Here is a 20,871-nt window from a genome sequence, read left to right as displayed (position 1 = left end):
ACAGACAAGGCAGGAGACACTCATTGCATGTGTTTTTATGATGCGCAAAAAAAAAAAATCCACTTATAAATGTGATCAAAGGAAGGCCAGGAGAAACAACACACTCCTAGACAGAAAGAAAAAAGAATGTTTGGCAAAAGCCCTTTCCCAAAAACAGTGCTGCAGAAGACAGAATAGCTAAGTTTTACAGAGGGCTTACCACGTGCCAGGTACTCAGCTGAACACTTTTATATGCATTTAATCCTAATAAAAACCCTCAAGAAAAGTATGGCTTAGAATTTAAGTAACTTGCTCAAGGTCCCATAGCTAGTCAGAGATAAAATACAGGTTTTGTTTCATTGAGGGCTAGGCAAAGACAACTGAAAATCTCCATGGTCTTACCCCCCCCCGCCCCCGCCCCGATTTAACTACAACACTAGGTGTAATCAGTTCTCAAGCTACAAACCTCAAACTATCTCTCCCACTCTCGCTATGTTAAATCAGCAAAAGTGTTAAGGACCAGATAATCGATGAGTACCTACCCATGTGAGGCTTAATTTGAATAACTCATGGTTTCAGGTTCACATGATATAAAAATTATAAATATAAGCTGACTTATATACCATCGAAATACGTATGATAAATTTTGGAAGGCAGAAGAGAAAGTAATGATGCAACAGCCTTAGACTGGGAGCCCAGACTCCTGGGTTCTAGTTCCAAACCCATTACTAAACACAGGATGACCCCCCCTTCCCCTCCACCCCAACGTGGGCTCACTGTAGAATGAGGAGATCACTGTAAACATTTGCATTTTCTAACCTAATAAGTTTTCCAGCAATCTAATTCTTACCATACAGATCCCTAAAAAGAATTCGGTCCTCACAGAAGAAAACTATCAAAATCAATATCCATCACTAGACTCTGAGTCAGCCTTTGGAAAGCAGGTTTATGTTCCAATAGGAAAAGCCTGAGTTGAGAAAACATTCAAGAACTACACCACCTTGAGTTTATCTTTTGGTCTCTAAAAATCCTTCAAGATGTCTGGAATCTCTAATTATGTAAAGTTGTAATAATATTTGACTGCAAACAAAACAATACAAAGCCTGCAGTTTTGGGCCCTAAACACAACCAACTAGAGGCTACTTGTTTGGGACAGCTAAAAAGACCAGAAAAATTAATTAATTAATTAAAAATTTAAAAAGACCAGTTTGTCTCCAGGTTTAGATTAAGCAGGATTTGCTCACACACCTCATTCTTACACAGAATTTAGAACTTCCTGTCTGCAGAAAATGTCTCAAAGAATTCTTGAACCTATGTTTGTTTATCGTTGAAACAAAAGATTTTTCTCAACACCACTTTCAATTTACTTCAACTTTCTCACCCCTTTCAAAAAATAAACAAAACAAAAAATATCTGTTCTCCCTTCCAACTGGTATCCTCATCCTAGTCCCGATAAAAATGTCTGTCTTTTCAACACGCTATTTCTAGCACCGTCTCTGGCGTAGATACAGATTCTCTCTACGTGATGACTCAAGTCAGGAAAATCTGGCTAATTACAAGGGCCCTTACTGGGACTCTAACTTCTCCACCACATATTCTCTCCTCGACCATCCGCCACTTCGAACCTGAACGTCATCAGTGCCGCTTAGCACTTACCTGTGCCCTCTCTCAAACTCCTCCCTCTTGCCTCCACATACCTAAACACCTTCCATGGCTTGCCCATGTCCACCAATTGTGCTCCCCCAAGGCAGAATAGCCTGGTGGAGAGGAGCAGGCTTCAAATCCTGCCTCTACTACCATTTATGAGCTGGCAGACCCTGGCCAGGATCTTGGTCTCAGTTTCCCCACTGGCACCACGGGGATAACAGTACACAGTTCACCTCACGGTTTCAGTATAAATGATAGAACATATGGAAAGGCCTACCATGATGGACTGCAGTGTCTGCGGGTATTAGCTACTGATATTTTCTGCCTGTCTGGGAATGTCTGGCCCTCCAACTTCCTGAAGCATGCATCTTAAGTTCTTCGGAGACCCTCCCTACTTCACTTATGGTTTTTACTATGTAAACCACTATCGTATAGAACCCCAAACTCAACCCTTTTTCCACCTTTTTTCTATCATCTCTAGTCTATGCTAATTCCTCCCAATCTAGACCTCCATCGCAATCAGATCTGAGAGGCAAAGGACACCCCCACGGGCAACTCAACCCAAACTTGAACTCACCGTATCAAGCCCCTCCACCTCCACCGTCCAAATCTATTCTGCCTTCTAAATTCAGGATCTCAGAGACATAAACAACCAGCGGAAAGTAACCTCCGAGAGCCTCTATGCACTTCCTCCGCCATCCCCCATATCTCATCGGGTACCACCATACGCACGCCTGCCCCCGGAAGCAGTCATCACCTACACTCTGTCCGCACTGCAATGCCTTGGATCAGGTCCTGGTCTTTTCTCCTGGATTCTGCACTGATCCCATCATTTGACCTCCCTGCCTCCAGCCTGAACAGCCTCCATTCCATTGTCCCAGCCACTATCCTGGGACCTGTCACCAAAAGCAAGTCTTTGTGCCTATACTGCTTTCACAAGGGAGTCCACACGCAAATGGACTAGACGGAATGACCTTCGGAAGTGTGGCTTTGACTGCCTCCTAAGCTTCCTCTATTCTCCCCCACCACTCCCTCCCAAACCCCTGGCAACACCAGGCTCCCTCTGACCTTGCACACGTGCTCCACCGGACTCTCATTCTTCCCCCAAGTCTTTGCCTGCCTTACATATTCTTACTGGCCTTTCACAGTTCAGCTCAGAGGCCACCTCTTCAAGGGCTCTTCTCTGGACACAAGGCACTGGGTGAACCATTCACATTCCTGTCATAGCATCTGTAGGCTACTTCCCACTAACTTTTCTCTGGATTCCTTTCCCTTGGCTTTCCCAGTGCCCAGCACAACATGTGGCACCTAGTAAACACTAAGCATCTGTTAAGTAGATGAAATAATCCCCAATTTAACATCACTCCCCACTTCTCTAGGCTCTCCCCCTCTCATCACCGTAACCTCCGTCTACCTGTTCTTTCCGATCCTGAACACTATTTTAGCCTCTAAAAAAAGAATCTGCCTCCAAAATCTATCTCCTTCAATGCTTTGATATTGCTTAAGTATTTTCACTTCCTTAAAAGGCAGAAGAGCTGAATAATAACTTCAAATATTAAAACAGCACCAATATTTTGGCAGTCAATAAATCAGACAAATTATAATTAAGTTGTTTGCACAACTAAGATTTCAACAAAGATCTTTGGTACCACTTTCCAAAATTTTGATTCTATTATTGTTTGGTGATTTACTGAACCTGAAGACAAATGCAAAAATTAAACTGCCAAATGTTTCTGAAGAGATTAAAAATAACTGCTGTAGGAAACAAAGGAGATTTTACCACTAGCAGTTTTTTGTTTCCACTTTTGGCTAATTCCTATTAGTTCTGGGTTATAAAGCATGTCATCCTGTTAGTGAGTGGTCTATTATCACGATCATCTCTCATGTGTCTTTAGATAATGTTCCTACACTCTTCTACTTGAGAAGTCTTAACTGCCACTGACAAGACTTGATCTTTTTTTGTGCGAGCTATGACGAGCTGAATTCATTTTCACTGAAACTTCTAATTCTCAGGTACTTACCATACAACCCAGCCATCCCACTCCGAAGTATTTACCAAAGAGACATAAGAACTTATGTTCAAACAAAACAGCAGCTTTGTTCACAATCTCCAAAAACAGGAAAAAACCTACTGTCATTCAACTGGTGAATGGAGAAAAAGCTGAGGTACATCCATACAGTGGCCTACAACTTGGCAATAAAGAGGAACCATGTATGGATACATACAGTAATATGGATGAATCTCAAATATTTGTATGACATTCTGGAAAAGACATAGATTCAGGAACAGAACTATGTGGCTGAGAGGAGGCTGGGGTGGGGATAAGAGTCTGACTGCAAAGGGAAAACAGGAAAATTCTGGGGACAATGGAACTATTCCTTATTGATGGACTGTGGTGGCGGAAACAACACAGTGCAATACGTTTGTCAAACCCAGAGAACTGTACACCACGGAGTAAATTTTACTGTATGTCAATTTAAAAATTTTTTTATTAATTATTTAATCATAGCTCGGTTAAAGATCATCCCCTAAATATAATTAACACAAAGCTGTAGTGGATTTCCTTCATGTTTAGAGTAGCTGCTGTTATTGTTTTGTTGTTACTGAATTGTATTAATTAAGAAAAGATTTTGGTGCAATGAGGCAGAAGTAACCCCAGATCTTTTCCAGATACTTCCAGTTTCCCTTGTATTGGCAACCTCTGCCCCAGCCGTGCACAGCCAGGTGGAGTTCTACCAAGGACATGGGGAAGGTTATTCAAAATCAACAGAAGACAGACTATGCCCCACAGCAATGCCCAAGAAAGCATTTCACGGGAAGAAATAAAGGGGTTGGGAGACTAGAAATCCTAAAATTCTAACCCCTCCTGGTGAAACGTATAAGCAGAAAATGCCATTCCCCTGTTGGATGCCTCCTTCCTAGACCCTCCTTTAAAAAGGAGTCAAGGTGGGTGGGGGTGGGGAATCTCTTTGTGACAAAAGAGAGCTAGCAAAGGCCTCCAGAACCAGAAGGCTGAGTTCTAAAAGCCCTGGATCCCATGTTCCTTCACATGGAAAACATGATTCTAAGTAGGCTAATGACAAAAACAAGCAAAGGTTCAACAGCCAGTGACACTTTCTTTCCAGTGTACCCTCTTCAGCCAAACCCACGCATTCCTCTCCTCCAGAGGAGGTGGCCGCCTTGGGGACTGCTGCAGGCAATCCCGACCAGGCCCTGGGCTCCGGGCTCCAGGTGTGGCTGCCTCCAAGGCAACAGGGACAGCAACACGCAGGCCTCGGCCTCAAGTATAGACGCCATCCTGTTCCCTCCTGGCTCTTCCAGGAAAGCGAATGCTAATGCTGTGGCTGTTCTGCACAGTCACATTCGCATTCCCAAGCCGGGAACACTCTGATCCTCTCTCCCGGGGACCTGAGCTGCCACATTGTTACACCTCAGCAGGAGCTCGCCACCTGAGACAGACCTCCATCCAAGATGAGCTCCCTGATTGCCGCCCTGGAGAACCAGCTCTCCAACCTCACACGGCATCTGCAGCTGGAAAGACCGGCCTAAATGCAAAACAAATGCTATTTTCCAGGAGCCTTCTGGGGGAGGGGGAGGAACAAAGCTAAAAGCCACAGACAGAGTAAACCAGAACATTCTGTGACATGCAATGCTTTACAAAAAGGGCTTTTAGACATATTACCAAGAAAGAGTCCGTGTAAGGGGTCAGCTGTCAAAGTTACATAAAAATCACTGGCTTTCTAAAGACAGGAGTGAAGGACTAAATTATAAAACAGCTTATTGTAGCAGCTAATTAAGGTTTATCATATTAGCCATCTGAGTTTTAGTTGGCACCAAAAAAGCAGGAGAAGCACATCGTGCAACATGGACCAGGATCTGCTTTGCAAGCAGATTTCTGCCCACACTCAGACACAGCACCTCTGGCAGTCCAAACCATTGCAGAATTGAAAACCAATTTCAGCACAGTGATTTGTAAAGAATTTTGTTCCATCACATAAGCTATTTACTGGTCTATCAGTCTGAGATTACATTTATCTCTATTAAATACTACACAAAGTGCTCTGAACTGACCATGCACTCCTGTTTCCCTTTGCCTGTTTTCTCACAAACTGGAAGCTCTGCAAGCGTACGAAAAAATTTTGAACAACAAAAACCCTTGCATACTTGACACCCTCCAGGGCAGATATTCTGCCCACAAACTGCCAGCACACAACCCATTCTAAGATCCTCGGCATTTCTGAAAAGATTCTGCTCTGCTAACCGCAAAGAGGAACAAAATACCCTCTTCAAAGTAGGGGAGGAATTTATTTTCAATCATGTCTTGTATGGGCTCCCCTTGACTGTACGTTTACCAAACCAGAAGACGGAACCAGTTCTATCTGTTGATGACATCATATTGGATGTGATTCTGGAGCTGCTGGTTTCCTGTTTGGGGAAGTGGAAGTTCTTTTCACAAGGAACCCCAAGGCAAAATGTTTAGTGTTCCCCTGTAAGCTCTCACTGCCTTTGTTCTTCACTTGGCTACACTCATTCCTGCTTTCTTCTCTTTCTCCAAAACCTCTGCTTCTGGAGGGTGCATAAAAATGCCAGCTCAAATCTAACTGCCATCTCTTAAGGCATTAGACATTTTCTGCATCCACTGCTGCAAAGCTTTGAGTTAACAGGCATCTTTTCACAGATGAAGCCAGAATACCGGCTTTCCTCCTGGTATTGCATTAGGATTCCACATTAAAATGTATGCCACAAATAATCCAATGGCAAACTCACCGTCAACAGCCCCCAAAATCAATAAAAGCCATTCCACCACTTGACTCGGAGTGAAAAACCTTTCAGGTTAACAGAAAGCAAGGTAAAAGGTGACGAATGAACAAAAGGCAAATCTACCTTCAGACTTCTCAAATCCCAAAAAGGTGGCAAGGCTGCCTCGATTTGGCGAAGTCCTTCCCTTTTTTGTAATCATTGGGAAAATGCTACATGTGTGCTGCTTTAGTCTTATGCAAAACAGTGCATTCTCCACAAGGCCCTGCCGCCTAACATCCTCTAAACTTGCTTCTTTTTCCAGGCCTGAATCTTCTAAATGACTAGACACATGTGATTTAGTGAAGTCATTCTGATTTCGCCTGGATAGAAATACCATCATAAAGTCGCTCTAATCCCATTAAACATGGATAACATTGAGTATTTTCTTCTCCACCTAGAACCCGATATTATTTCCAGGGTACCAATCCACTGTCAGTCTGTGTCTGAATGGATCTTCAAATAAATACTTAAATTCATGCTCAAAATATCATATCTCACCTTGTGAACCTTGACCTTTGGGAAAGACTTTGGACCAGTGTTCAGTTACTGTCACACAGTGGCATTCTCTGCAAACATGAAAGGGTTAAAAGCAGCCCGTCAACAGGCCTACAAGGAAAGGAAAAAAAAAAAAGACAGCATGTATGCCTTACAGCATCACTGAAAAGCATTTATGCTCATTTTCTAGAACAATACTGTTACCTTTTGGCCTTCATAATAGTCAGAAGTATCCCCAACACCCTTTAGTAGCTTCTAAAAGGAAAAGCACAAAACAGAACATACCCTGCAAGAGAGAGAAAAAAAAAAAAAGAAAAAAAAGCATGCAAAGTAGCAATCTCCAGCAACAAACAAACTACCATTACAAATCCATCAGTTCATTCTGGTTTGGTTTTGCTAAAAACAAGAGAGAGAAAGAGAGAGAGAAGAAACTGCATACACCAAGTGTCCCCACCCTGGCAAGTCACATTTTTTTTTCTCTCTCTCTCTCTCTTTAATATGGGTCATAAATCTCAGCTCCTTGTCCATCCCTTAAGCAAAAGAAAAAGGCAGGAAAAGCCCAAGTCATCTCAGACCTTGCAAACCTGCACAGTTTTCCCCCATCTTCTCTGCACAGAATCTTTCAGGACTCCATTAGTCACATACCAGTGCTGTGTGGTGTCTAAGTGTGCATTCACATACTGTGTTGGGATGGTACCTTCCTGCAAGCTCCTCTGCTTTTGGCTGCCATGAAGGGAGGAAGCTGCTATCCCACTGTAGTAGCTCAGTGACTGCATTGTGTTCAGGAGCTGATCTGCCTCAAACCAGTTTCAGCCGGTTCTGGTCACCCTACATAAAAAAGCTATGGCAACCCTCGCCGAGTTGCCAACAAGTCCCTGAAAATCATCAGCCCGGGGGGATCTCGCTGGGGGGCTGCCTTTCCCTCTGAGGTCTTCCTGAGCAGGGGCAAGGTCATCGTGTGTCCCCCACCACCGCACAAGCACACAGCCTTGGAAATGCCCACCTCACCAGCGCCCCAGAGCCCCTTGAGGGCCCATCCCCCCGCCCCTCCACCCGAAAGCCCACCGCAGACACTGTTGCCCCCTCCTTCTCCTTCCCCCACTTACCTCCCACAACCTGGCTCAGATCTTTGTGTACGTGTGTGTCAGTGTGTGTTCCCTGTGTTGGTGGCTGACAAAGAGCCCCCAAGAAAGCAATCTATGTGTGTCTGCTCACACGGGATGCGCTGGCTGCGGGAGCCGGCCTCGGCCTCCTGGCTGAGTGGTGCTGGCTTGTTGACCAGGCTCCTCTCTGCCTGTCACCCCCACCCCACCCAGCCCCCTCCTCCCGTCCCTCGCTCTCTCCCAGCCCTGTCACCACCACCAGCAGCCCCCCCAGTCTCCTCCTCCTCCGACCTTCTCTTCTTTCAAGCACCTGGGGGGAGAAGTCCAAATCCCTTCACCTCGGGGGCAGAACACTAGAGATGCCTGGGGTGGGGGTGGGGGGCAGACGAAGGGGCAGTGGGAAAGAGGGGCGCAGAGGCCTCTAAAAATCCTCTGTGCACAGCCAGCGCTGGAGGGGGAGGAGGCGAGCTCCCGAGCCCACGTGGCCCCCCTCTCTGAACCTGTGGGGCCTAGCAACACCGGCTCGTCCTCGGCCCCCCAAGAAAGCTGGCCGGGCGCGAAGGCCGGCCGTCCCCAAGGCCAGGGTGGGACAGGCCCCTGCGGCCGAGCGCGCGGGCCTGAGCCTCACACGCTCCTCCCGAGCCGCGGGGTGGCACGAGGGGCCGCGCCCCCACCTCGCCCCGGCGCCCACCCGCGCGCCCCGTCCTCCACGGCCCTGCGCCCCTCGCTCGCGCGGCCGCTCGGGCCCCCGCCCCCCCCGGGCGCACACCCACCCCCTTCCCGGGTTGGCCTTCGCAGCGGTCAAGCCCGGGCGTCTGGGCCGCAGCTCGGATGACCTTTGTTCAGCGCGGCGCCGCCGGCTGCTGCTGCTGTGGCTGCTGCTGCTGCTGTCGTCGTAGCGGCGGCGGCGGCGGCGGCGGCTTCCATGTTACGGGCGTGTCATCCGCATCCCCGCCGCCGGGGTCTGTGTGTGCGTGTGCGGCGGAGCGGCCTCGCGCCGCAGCTGCCGCCGCCTCCCGGCTCCCGGCCGCCCCGCCGCCGCCACCGCCGCCGCGGCCTCGCCGTGCGCCCGGCCCGGGCCCCGCGCCTCCCGGGCGCCGCGCTCTAGGCCGCGCGCGCGGCGGCGGCGGCGGGACGGCCCGCCTGGCCGGGGCCTAGGGCCGGGGGTGCGGGCCCTGCGGCGGTGGCTCGGCCGGAGCGGCGAGCGAACAAAAGGGAGCGCGGGAGAGGGGGAGGGGGCGGCCGGTGGGGGAAGGGAGGACTCGGGAGCGGGAGCGGGAGCGCGAAGCCCCGCGGCCGGCGGGCGCCCCGGTGCCGCCGCCGCCGATGCGAGAGGAGCCCCGCGGACCTGCCAAGTCTCGCCCATCTGGGGCCGCCGGCGTGCAGCTTCGCCCCGGAGAGCGGGTGGTGGTGGTGGTGAGGGGATGGAGGGAGGGCTGCTTTTTTTTCCAACGACATTTCAGGCTCGCACCCAGTCCTTGCCATGGCCCCAAGCCGCGACTTACTCGAGTGGAAGGAAGCAAGGCCTCGCCAGAGAGGGTTGAGAAGGACCGTGAGCCCCTACCCGGGATCTTGAAGCCAAGGTGGTGTGCTGTTGTCCTCGGAATGGTGGCAAATAAGTAAGAAGAGAGCACGCTATCTTCAGATAAATTCAGTCGGAAACTCTGCCTGGAGGTGGAAGAAGGGGCTCTCTTCGCTGAGTTTGTGGTTTGGAGCCCTTTTCGCCTTAAACTGAGCCACAAAAGAATGGAAGACACCCCCTGGGGTGGGGAGAAAAGCCCTGGTGTAAAAGACACACGTTTTTGCTTTCAGAGAAAAAGCCACTGGGGCCAAATTGAAACATGGCATGTTCAGTTCATGTAGTTTTTTTTCTTTTTTTTTTTTTTTTAATGGGGGAATGATATTGAGTAAACAAGATGTAATAGCTAGGTCTTTAAATTCAAGAAGGGAGGTGGGATACAAAGGTAACAAGCACATATTGTGCATACAGCAGGTGGTCGTAGCCTACAGAACACAAAAGGATACATATGCAATATATAAACCCCGTAAAGCCCACAAAGGTGTAGAATCGTGAACACATCCGACTGAGACAATATATATTACCACCACGTCAGGTATGCTATTTATCCAGCCCTGTGTCCTGGTTCCTACATGCTTCACAGACCTGCACTCATTGGAGAGGTCTTTTAAAACGAGAGAGAAACCCCCCCTGTCAAGCTAATTGTGCATACCCTAGAAATAGTACAAAATACAAGGATAGAAAAAAAATGTCACCATAACCTCTTCAAAAGGCTCACTCCTGCTGCAGTGAAAACTCCCAGCCTAGGGAGCGTCGTTGTGTTTTATTTTAAATTAGATTAATTGCCTAATATTTGCAAAGTGTTGGGAAGTTGGTCTTTTTAAATCTCAGTGTGCCTCTCCTTTGCATTAGCTTCCATTGAGGAAGCCATTGTTCTGTTATGGGGACACGGTGTGATGTAAATTGAAGTAGCATTTTTGCTACTTAAGGCTTTTCATGCAAATGAACCAAATGATTGTCTCACGGAAGAGCTGTTGCTCTTTCATTCCAAACGGCAAATTGTTTGGAGGTGCACGTAAAATTGGGACAACATATTTCCACGTGTTTAGAAAGACCTATTGTAATCTGCAAATTTGGCCAGCCTCGGCCTCACATTTATCACTGTTACAAGATGATGAAATTGAAACTCATCTTTAAGCCTGAAAACGGTGCCAGTTCTCTGTGGGTTGAGTTTCAGCTTTACCTGGGCTTGATTTCATTTGAAAGGAGGCCTTTTTCTTCTCGTAAAAGTGGGCCCTTATTAATATGCATGTGAAAACATTACATGCATTGAATAGTATCCAAACACCTGCATATCGGAAATCTTGATAACGCTACACATAGTACAATATATGGAATTTCATAATAGGCATACCAGAGTAAATCCTAGGTTTCCTAGATTTGGAATCTTTGTTTACTTCAAATGCCGTCTTGCCCCTCCCCCATTCCTTTCTCTTAGGAGTTGAAAGCACAGCACAGCAGTGTTTGAATGGTCAGAATCGCTCTAAAGTCTGGAATGCTTATAAAGTGCCTTGGGTGTAGAACTGCCTCGTGGCTTCATAATGCCAAATACTTTGTGAGCAGAGCTTTGTACAAAGCCCAGTGTTTTGGTCAAGCCTCGGCTGGAGGAAATTAGTTTGAAAACACAATTCATCATTTGCACAAACGGCAACAGATAACATTGCATCTGCTTTTAAAAACTATAAACAACCCAAAGTAAAAGATCGTTTCTTGTAAATTATCTCCGTTCTATGCTTACAAAGAGGATTTTGGAAAAACCTCTCTGCCAGGTAGACCGATAGTTAAAAGCAAAGCACCCATCTTAGTCCATTCGATGAAATCATTCAAGTTCCCAGCAGAAAAAACAAATTTTAGTGTACGATTTTTTAAAAAATGATACTACCCCTCTTCCCCAAAGAAGCAGTACAAACGGTCCTTCTATTATTCTACATATGTAAGGCTGTTGGGCACCACTCCCGCTTTGGGCAACAATAGTAGAAGTAACTCGACTGCAAGAATGAAATAAGCTATTATTTGAGTGCTGTAGATAAGAAAGAACAGAACAAAGAAATCATATTATTCTTATACCAAATAGAAACTAAAGGAATTCCAAACCCTTTCGGATTTGGTTGTTGCTGTTTTTATTGCTAACTCTCAATGTCTGAGTTTTTTTCCTCCAATCAGTGTATTGCAAAATCCCAGCTTTTTTTTTTTTTTTAATCCTTTTGTGGTTTGAAGCCAGCTTTGCAGGCATATAGAGATATCAGTCTACACATTGTAATCCCCCCCAAATTCCACTATGAAACTGGGAAATTCCTTTGTTAGAAAGAGCACACAAAGGTGTGTTCCTTCAGGGAAAGGAGTAGAAAAACAAAAAGAAAAGCCTTTTCTTTATCTCACCATCAAAAGTCCTTGCAAACCCTTCTCAACCTCCAGCCTTGTGACTTGAGCTACACATTTTTAGCTCAAAACTAAGCTAGGCCTAGGCGTTTATAGAGAGTTTAGTATGTTCAATTTGTTGGCATGTTTTTAAAGGAATTATACTGTTCGACACTAGAATTATAATTTAAAGATCTCTAGCCAAATGGCCAGCAAAGAAAAGGGGAAAAAAAAGATTGATCATTTATATTTAACCCCAAAATAGTAGTAGAAGCAGGATTTTTTTGTATTTCCCAAAAACATACTCTTGAAAGAAATGATAACCAGATTTAAATTACTATTTGCCTAACAGAAATAAACTGAGGGGAGACCTAGGAAAGGATTTCCCTTATCCTTTGTTAGCTGATTTCACTCAGAGACCTGAAGGGGTAGTGATTGTGTTCCGTTAAAAGATAAACAGCATATTTAAAATTTTAAGAGTTTATTTGTGCAAAACTCTGCTAACCGGGCATTGCCAAGAGGGAAGTGGCTAGGAGCGCTCCACCTACAAGAAGCCAAGGAATGAATGACGTAGAGAAGATGAAGAAACGAAAGGAAATTATTTGATTGGCTATAGCTTGAAGCCTAGTTGGCTGTTTGTGATTGGCTATCCTTGGCATTTTGATTGTGTCATCTCGAGGTATTTACCGGTTTAGATTTTGGGTTGTTTACAGAGGTCACCATGGCTTCAGAGCCACCTCAGTTTAATGGCCTCCTTGTTTCATTAATTTAGCAGTTTAACTTTGGGCATATCTCAGTGACATCTAAGTCCTGGCTACTGAATGGATCCACAATTCTTTATCTCCTACTGTCTCTTTAGGCCTAAATGCTGGAAAGACAGCCTTACTCATGAAGGAGAAGAGTAGAGAGTGAGGAAAGTGTTGTTTTAGACCTGGCCGGGTAGCTCGGTTGGTTAGAGCATCCTCCCGATACACCAGCGTTGCGGGTTCAACCCCAATCTGGGTATATACAAGAAGCAACCAATGAATGTGTAAATAAATGGAACAATAAATCCATGTTTCTCTCTCTTTCCCTTCTTCTCTCTCCCTAAAATCAATCTTAAGAAAAAGTATTGTTTTAGGAACTCTAGAGAATCACACAAGAGCCAGAAAGTATGGGACTTGGTATACCAGCAAAGGATTCTTCAGGAATATGGGTCAAAGGACAACGCCTGTCAAGAATTTTGTAAGGCTGCCTAACCCTCTGTGACTTTCACATTGTGTCTGAGCTTCTGGAAAGGAACTGGTGCTTTGGCTTGTTTCCTACTCGCTCAAGTCCAAGAGGAGGGGAAGGGAAAGCTAGAAAGGTACCTGAGAAAAGGAAAAGCAATCAGGCTTAGTCCTTCAAGGAGGAGAGAACACACAGGAAATGAGGACTCAGTTCCACCTGAAAACCAATCTCGTTGGGCTCCTGCAGCACAGAGGCGACCTGGGCACCATGTGAATCTTCATCTTTGCATCTGCCCCCAACACCTCCATCATCTGCACCAGTTAGCACAATGCCTTGCACATCCCATAGTTGAAATTAACTAGTTGTTTGTGAGCTAAGGAATGGATAATAAATCTACAGGCCCCTAAAAGTAAGCATGTCCTAAAGAAAACATAAGACCTTTGCCACTGTAGCGGATACCGTAGTGCTCTGTCTAGAACCTCTCTTCAGGGTGTACACCCTGAAGCCCTAGTTGCTGAGAATATTAGCTGCTGACTACTCACAACTGAGCCCCTCCCTGCAAATTGCCTTGGCCACCGTCTTATGTCAGTTCCTGGGAACTATCCTGCCCAAGTTTACACCCCTTCCCACGCTGCAGACAATGATGTAGAGATACAAAGGCTTGGTTGGCCCTCTTGCCTTAATTTGGGCCCATTCTGAATAGACAGACGCCCAAGCTCCAGAGTTCCTGGTAAACTGGCTGAGGTCACAGTCTCTACAACATTGTGGGTCAGCTTTTCCTTCTGCTTCTCTCACAGGTGGATTTCCAGAGCCTGTTTCCAGGAAACTCAGCCCCACATACCCACCAAGCCAGATCCATCGCTCATTGATCCCACTCTCTAGTGGCATGGACTCCCTCACATCTATTCCATTGCCATGTCTGTAGATTCTACGTCCCAAGTACCCATTGACTGGAATCCCTTCTCTCCATCTCCATCACCCTGACTCAACCTCTGGCCTGTCACCTCAATTTGGGACTGATCACTAACTGATCTCCAGGCCTCCAACCTGGTCAACTTCTACTATATCTTCCACACTGAAAGCTCTAAGACCTTTTCAAAACATACCTTTTTGTCAGTCCTCTGCTCAAACTTTTTCACATCTCTTTATTGTCCTTAGAAAAAAGTCCAGGCTCAATAAAAGTGACTTAGCCATGGCTGGTTTGGCTCAGTGGTTAGAGCATCAGCCCGCAGACTGAAGGGTCCCAGGTACATTTTCGGTCAAGGGCACGTACCTGGGTTGCAGGCTCCATCCCTGGCCTGGTCGGGGCACGTGCGGGAGGCAACCAATCGATGTGTCTTTCTTGCATCGATGTTTCACACTCTCTCTCTGTCTCCACTCTCCCTGAAAAAAGCAATGGAAAAAATATCCTCAGGTGAAGATTAAAATAATAAATAACTAAAAGTGACCTAGAAGGCTCTCCATGGTTCAGCCCATTTGCCTGTCCGCATCCCTTCCTTTTCCCTCCTCACCTTCCAAGACCCAGTCTTGTTGAACCTTTTGTCCTGTGAGTAAGACCAGATTGCTCTCACCGTCAGTCCTTCACATTGCTGTTCCCTCTTCCTGGAAGACTCTTCCCACTCTTCCCCAACCTCCTTCATCTAACTCTCATTTATCTCTAGGTCTAAATTTATGTCACTCATTTGGAGAAGCCTTCCCTGACCTCATACAAACTGTATATGAGTGCCTCTGACATGTGTTCCTAAGTTATCCTTTTCACATGACATTTAAGGTTTATTTGGCTCTCTCCCCATGAGACAAGAAACCTGTGAGGTCAAGGACAATGAAGGACTTTGGCTCACTGAAGCCTCCCCAATGCCATGCCATCACACACAGAAGGGCTTTTAAAAATTAGGTGTTTAGAACATCAAGATTGATTGAATGCCTATCATTTTTTCCCCAATGATATTTAGAGATGAGATTATTAAATACTTTAAAATTGTTGCTAAACTAAATGATAAATTTAATGACAAAAGACAAAAGCCACCCGGTCAGCATGGCTCAGCGGTTGAGCATTGACCTATAATCCAGGAGATCGAGGTTTCGATTCCTGGTCAGGGCACATGCCTGGGTTGCGGGCTCGATCCCCAGCAGGGGGCGTGCAGGAGGCGGCAGATCAATGACTGTCTCATCATTGATGTTTCTATCTCTCTCTCCTCCCTTCCTCTCTCTGAAATCAATAAATATACATTAAAAAAAAAAAAAAAAAAAAAAGACCAAAAGTCACATAGCTCTGGGGAAACATTGGTTATTTCTGGAAAGGTAGAAAACACAAATATAAACAAACAAATGTTAAAATATGAAAACCAGAAAATATGACTGCAAAATAAAATACATTCATTTGTCAGCAAACAGTTGGAAGATGCTTAGAAAATATTGCTGTAGATTTGAAGAAACATGTATCAGAATAAATTACACAGTGTGGGAGGATTGCTCTGCTGTTGAAAGAAAAGTACAGCTATTTCCAACATGCCTTTGCTTAGGGTATATGCTTGATCCTGTTCCAATGATGACATACCTGAAAAAACTTATTTTTTACGAACCACTAAATCAAAAGTTTAGCAGAGAAGGTGTATATTCTCAACAGTAAATGGCTTCTTTAATCAAAACAATATAGTTTTTTTCAAAACTGTAACAATAACAACTAAAGAAGCAGCTTCTCTATAGGAAGTTTAAAATTCTGGGATTAAATTACAAAAATTCCAACACAAAAAAATAAATCTTCACTGAAACATTCACAAATTAGCTACTGCAGTCAAGAAACTGAAGCCAGAAGTTCATAGATTGCTACACATCATCAATGAGGTTCATTTTATTTTTAGGGGTGACTGGTGTAAGAAGGACTTCACAACAGTCCCTTTAAGAGAACTCTTTACTGCACTCTAAAAGATGAGGCATGACTTACAATCTTTTATCTCTCACAGTGATTTCCTGAGATGTTATGACAAAGAACTTAACATTATTCATTGTCCTTTTAAAAAGAGCAGTTTCAAACTTGCTGACCTTTTCTTTTAGCAAATGCTATCTGGCAAATATTTTGTTAGGACAAAAAATGTTTAGTGTGTCTTTTTGAGGTAAAGATAATATTTAACCACACACACACAAAAATTGCTTTTAGAAAGAAATTCAGGGTATGGAGAGAATAGTTTAGAAACAGATGTTGGGAAGCCACTCATGATTTAGTGCTAAAAACTATGTATGAATATTACCTTTGATAACTATCAGATATGTATGCTTAAAATACCATAAACAAAATTTTCTAAACTGTTAAAAAAAATCTCCCAAATGAGGGTTTCAGTGTATTTGAATTTATTTGTTTAAACTATATAAATCCAATGCAACATCTTCTAATTTACATTGCAGGAACAATGGACTGACATTGGGAAACTGAAATTCTTCATCCAAATTTCAACTAAACCTTTGGCATGGTTGGTAGGTGGGATTGGAAAATGAACTTTATCAAGAAAGTAGTGAAAATAACCCACCTCCTGCAATGGTCCATAACTTTGGGAAGCATCTTTTCCCACTATGGCAGCATTAAAAACAACCAAAATAGAAAAAAACCTCAATTTAGAACAAGATCTTCAAATCCCTTTATCACAATGTTATATCAAGATTTCCACCCCCCCCAAAAAAATGCATTTTGAATATTAAGAATTTAAATAAGAGCATAATATTTTATTCTGCTAATAAAAAGAATTAAATTTGGGGGGAGTGGGTGCGGAGAGATTAATCAAAGAACTTATATGTTTACAAGCATCAGCCGTGGACACAGACATTGATATGGGGAAGGCCTGGGGGTGGGATGGATGCGGGGTGGAGGGGATCAATGGGGACAAAATGGGGACATCTGTAATATTTTCAACAGTAAAAATAAAGAAACTTAAAAAAAGAAAAGAAAAAAAAAAATTTTTTTAAAGAAAATTAAATTTTAATGACATTTTTTAGTCCGTCATAATTTCAACCATCTTTGACATCTACTTTGTGTATATAATTTGCACTGTACGCGAGACCTTAGAATAGTCCTCCTTGTAATTAACTTATAAATGAATACATAGATGTGATTGATCAAGAGTCTAAAAGCCACCGGGTTTGAAAAATTTCCTCGAGTGGATGAGTTCAACTTTGGCCGGACACAGCAAAAACCTGTATTTCTTTGTTTCACTGCTGGCAAGGTCTAGATTTGGGGAAATAAAATGCATGTGGCACTGAATAAACCCACTCCAAGTACCAAGGCAATAATTATCATCACACCCTTTTCGAGTTTCTGCCTCAGCCTCTCCCCAAATGTAAAGGCCAACTAGATTGCATCACCTACGTGGAGCTCGAGCTCCTGGATACTCCCTTCCCCGCGGCACCTCTTCTCCCACCTTGTCCATCCCAGGCCACCACAGAAAGGCTTACGTCAGCTGAACTGCAGCACGTGGAACATTCAGAACATATACCACGAGCAGTCAAGCTGCCTCAGGCGCTAGGCACACTAGTCAGCAACTGTGCAAAGAAAGCATTAAATAAGCCCCTCTAGGTGTGCCCACCTGTGTAGATTCCTTTACCTAGTCCATCCTATATCCTTACCCTCTAAACACAAATTAAGTCAAGGGGAATTGTTACTGGCAGACAAGGAGACCTCAGTTCTTGTCTTCTGGAGGGAAAGATTTCAACCAAGATACAACATGTAGGAAAGAAAGCAAGAATTTATTGACCTCAGCAAAAATATACTTAGGACGATGAAACCAGGAAGGGCATAGAAGTAATAGAAGAGCCTAGGCGGGGCTGCCTTGGCTCCCTGGGAAATCAGAGAAAAGGGGGCCGTGGAGACAGGTTCAGGGGGCTAGCCCTGAACGAGCTGCCGCTGCCCATTGCTCCCCTGGTTGCCAGGTCTCGTGGGGCGCCTTAGAGGTTAGGGGACACATGTCTGTAGGGGAAGGAGAAGGGAAGGGAATGGCACAGACATGCGCCCAGGAGGGAGAGCTCTGAGACCTTCATTTTCAGGGGTAGGGGTTTTAAAGGCTGGGGTGTTAGGAGAGGTTTCTTCTCTTAATCTGCCTGTCCTTGGGTGTGGTTAGCAAATGACACTAATTGGATTTCTGTTATCTATCCTCCTGATTTGGGTGATTTAAGGTATTTGCCCTCTGGTTGGGGAGGAGAAGTGCAAACCATTTACTCAGAATTGTCCTTGGTTTAGAAAGGACAGGATTTACTAGGTGGCTGCAAATTGCTGTTTAACTATCTGTCTCAGTTTCCCTATTCTACCGGTCCTGGAATTTTCCTAGATTTTACTCTATCTCAGAATCAAGACCCTTTTTCTTGGGCATAAAGGAAACCCTCTGGCCCCTTTCTGGCTGCCTCCCTTCAATGAAAACTGCAATCTGAAGGTTTTCCCTCCTTGGAGAATTCTGCATGGGGCTCCTCACACCAGCCCCTCCTTGAAGTCCTCTCTTCCCTTAACTTCGTGACCCCTTCCTCCTTCCCGTAAAGACCATCCCTTCTCAGTCTTTCTCCTCAGCTGATTTTTCTGCATCCCTCTGTGAAACAGGAATTTTCTCAAGGTTCTATCTTTGACCCTCTCTTCTAAGCCTCCACTTCTTGGGGAAACACATTCTACTCTCAGGGCTTCAAGTATCCCTTTATTCTGGATTCCCAAATCTGTATTCCTGGCCCTAATAACTCCCCTAACTCCGAATGCCGATGAATTGCCAAATGACTGACAGCTACTTCCCACTTCCAAAAACATACCTCCTCCTGTTCCATGCTCTACTGCAGGCATGTCACTCCATGGCACCACACTCCTTTTCCAACCCTCTGTCATACCACACTCCTCCTTCCACACCTCACCACCGCCACCACCCCACCCCCGCCTCCCCCAAAGAAATGTGGCCTTTCCTGAAACAATCCACTCTTTGTTGCAAACTTCCTTTTCCCGCCCTCTTCTGCCTATAAAAGCTTTCCATTTGGTACAGCTCCTTGGAGCTTCTTTCTGTTTGCTAGATGGGCTGCTGTGCGATTCATGAATCATTGAATAAAGCCAATTTGGTCTTTAAATTTACTTACTTGAATTTTGTTTTTTAACATCAGTTATTAAAAGCTTGCTGGTACAGAGTCCAATTCTATTTTTTTTTAATGTATTTTTATTGATTTCAGAAAGAGGAATGGAGAGGGGACGAGAGATAGAAACATCAATGATGAGTCATTGATCAGCTGCCCCCTGCACACCCCCCAACTGGGGGTCGAGCCCAACACCCAGGTATGTGCCCTGAGCGGGAATCGAACCGTGATCTCCTGGTTCATGGGTCATCACTCAACCACTGATCCATGCCGGCTGGGCCAGAGCCCAATTCTTGACACTGGAATCAGACTTCAGGGCCTCTGCTCTCTTAGGTATTCTTGCCATAGATATCTACCTGCCTGTTTCCCTCCCTCACTTCATTCATGTCTTTGCTCAACTGTCACCAGTCAGAGGGAGCTTCCCTGACCACCTTAACCAAAATTGCACCCATCCATCCCTAGCTAGCCCTTTACTTTGCTCTATGCGTCCCAAAGCACTTTCCACTACCCAGGATTATATTTAGATTGCCAGATAAGCACATGCCATCTTCAGAACCTACTTACACTAAAAATTATGCATTGTTCTGTTCATCTGAAATTCAAATTTATCTGGGTGTCTTGTATTTTTATTTGCTAAATCTGGCAACTGTGATTATATTGCACCTTTAATTCCTTTCTCTCCCATTGGAACACAAACTCCATGAGGCAAAGGTGCGGTCTGTTGGATTCACTGCTCTAAGTTCCCAACATCTAGTGTTCTGCAGCCTTGGCACACAGTAGGCACTCATAAGTGTTCAGGAGCGAACTAAGGAAGCACAAAGCAATACAACACCGACTGAGGGCTTAGTGCTAACAGGGCCGCGCATGCCGCATTCCCATCTGGCCTCCGCTGTCTCCTTGGAAAATTTTCAATTGTAACGGGGATTCCGAGGATGAAAACGTTTGCTTTCTGGTCCAGATACTGGATTAAGACCACCAGTACATACCAAACTGGCAACCCCCCGGCAAAGGGCAGCTTACAGATCCTGATACAAATCAGAATTGAGCTGGACATTTGGCAGTAAAAACAGAATCCTTTTTTTTAATACATCTCTGTCCGTTCCTTGTCTTGCCCAGTACCTCCCCCCCATCGACAGTCACCAGATTTCCTTCCCCAACTGCATTCATTCTGCTATTCCTCTGCCACTCTGCCGCTCCCATAAGCTAGAAAACAAAACTACACCCATCGAATACTGTCCTCAACAACTAGCCTTTAAAATACTTGGCCGACGTGCCAAGGGTGATAGTTTGGGCAGCTTCATTTGATGTTCTGACAACTGAGTATTGTTGGTTTTGACTCGGTTACTTAGAGAGACTTTGTAACTCTCCCCCAATCACTCATGTGTATTTACTCAGCTAAGTAACTCTTGTGACCCGTGGCATTCCTCTCCTGGGTCTCTTCCAGAGTCAGGAAGCCAGAGAGGTGGTGGGAAACTGGAAAAGCACAACTTTTCCACCCAGAGCCAGAAAATAAGTGCTTCTTGCTATGGTTTAAACTTCGTTTTCACCCAGAAGGAAGCCAAATTTTCATTTTATTCTGCCTGTCCCACATCCCACCTAGCTGGAGGAAATAAAAC

General features: G+C 45.0%; 1 protein-coding gene across 12 annotated transcripts in view; it reads right to left on the bottom strand.

Moving 5' to 3' along the window:
* ZNF532 (zinc finger protein 532) overlaps positions 1–9,612 on the bottom strand; it is a 93,328-nt gene extending 83,716 nt beyond the window's left edge. For 2 of the 12 annotated variants that reach the window (XM_087819126.1, XM_087819133.1), the window contains exon 1: positions 8,862–8,954. In XM_087819126.1, the coding sequence (XP_087675252.1) occupies positions 8,862–8,952 (91 nt within the window). In that variant the 5' untranslated portion in view covers positions 8,953–8,954. Of the gene's footprint in view, positions 1–6,925; positions 7,034–7,126; positions 7,358–7,567; positions 7,938–8,028; positions 8,161–8,798; positions 8,956–9,530 lie in introns of those variants that run through there. The other 10 variants (XM_016223512.2, XM_087819128.1, XM_087819129.1 and 7 more) reach the window with 10 other exon arrangements.
* Positions 9,613–20,871: the final 11,259 nt, after the last annotated feature.

Source organism: Miniopterus natalensis, chromosome 7, assembly GCF_054644295.1.
Source record: "Miniopterus natalensis isolate mMinNat1 chromosome 7, mMinNat1.hap1, whole genome shotgun sequence".
In the NCBI taxonomy this organism is placed as follows: domain Eukaryota; kingdom Metazoa; phylum Chordata; class Mammalia; order Chiroptera; family Miniopteridae; genus Miniopterus; species Miniopterus natalensis.
This window is presented reverse-complemented; position numbering and strand designations above follow the sequence as displayed.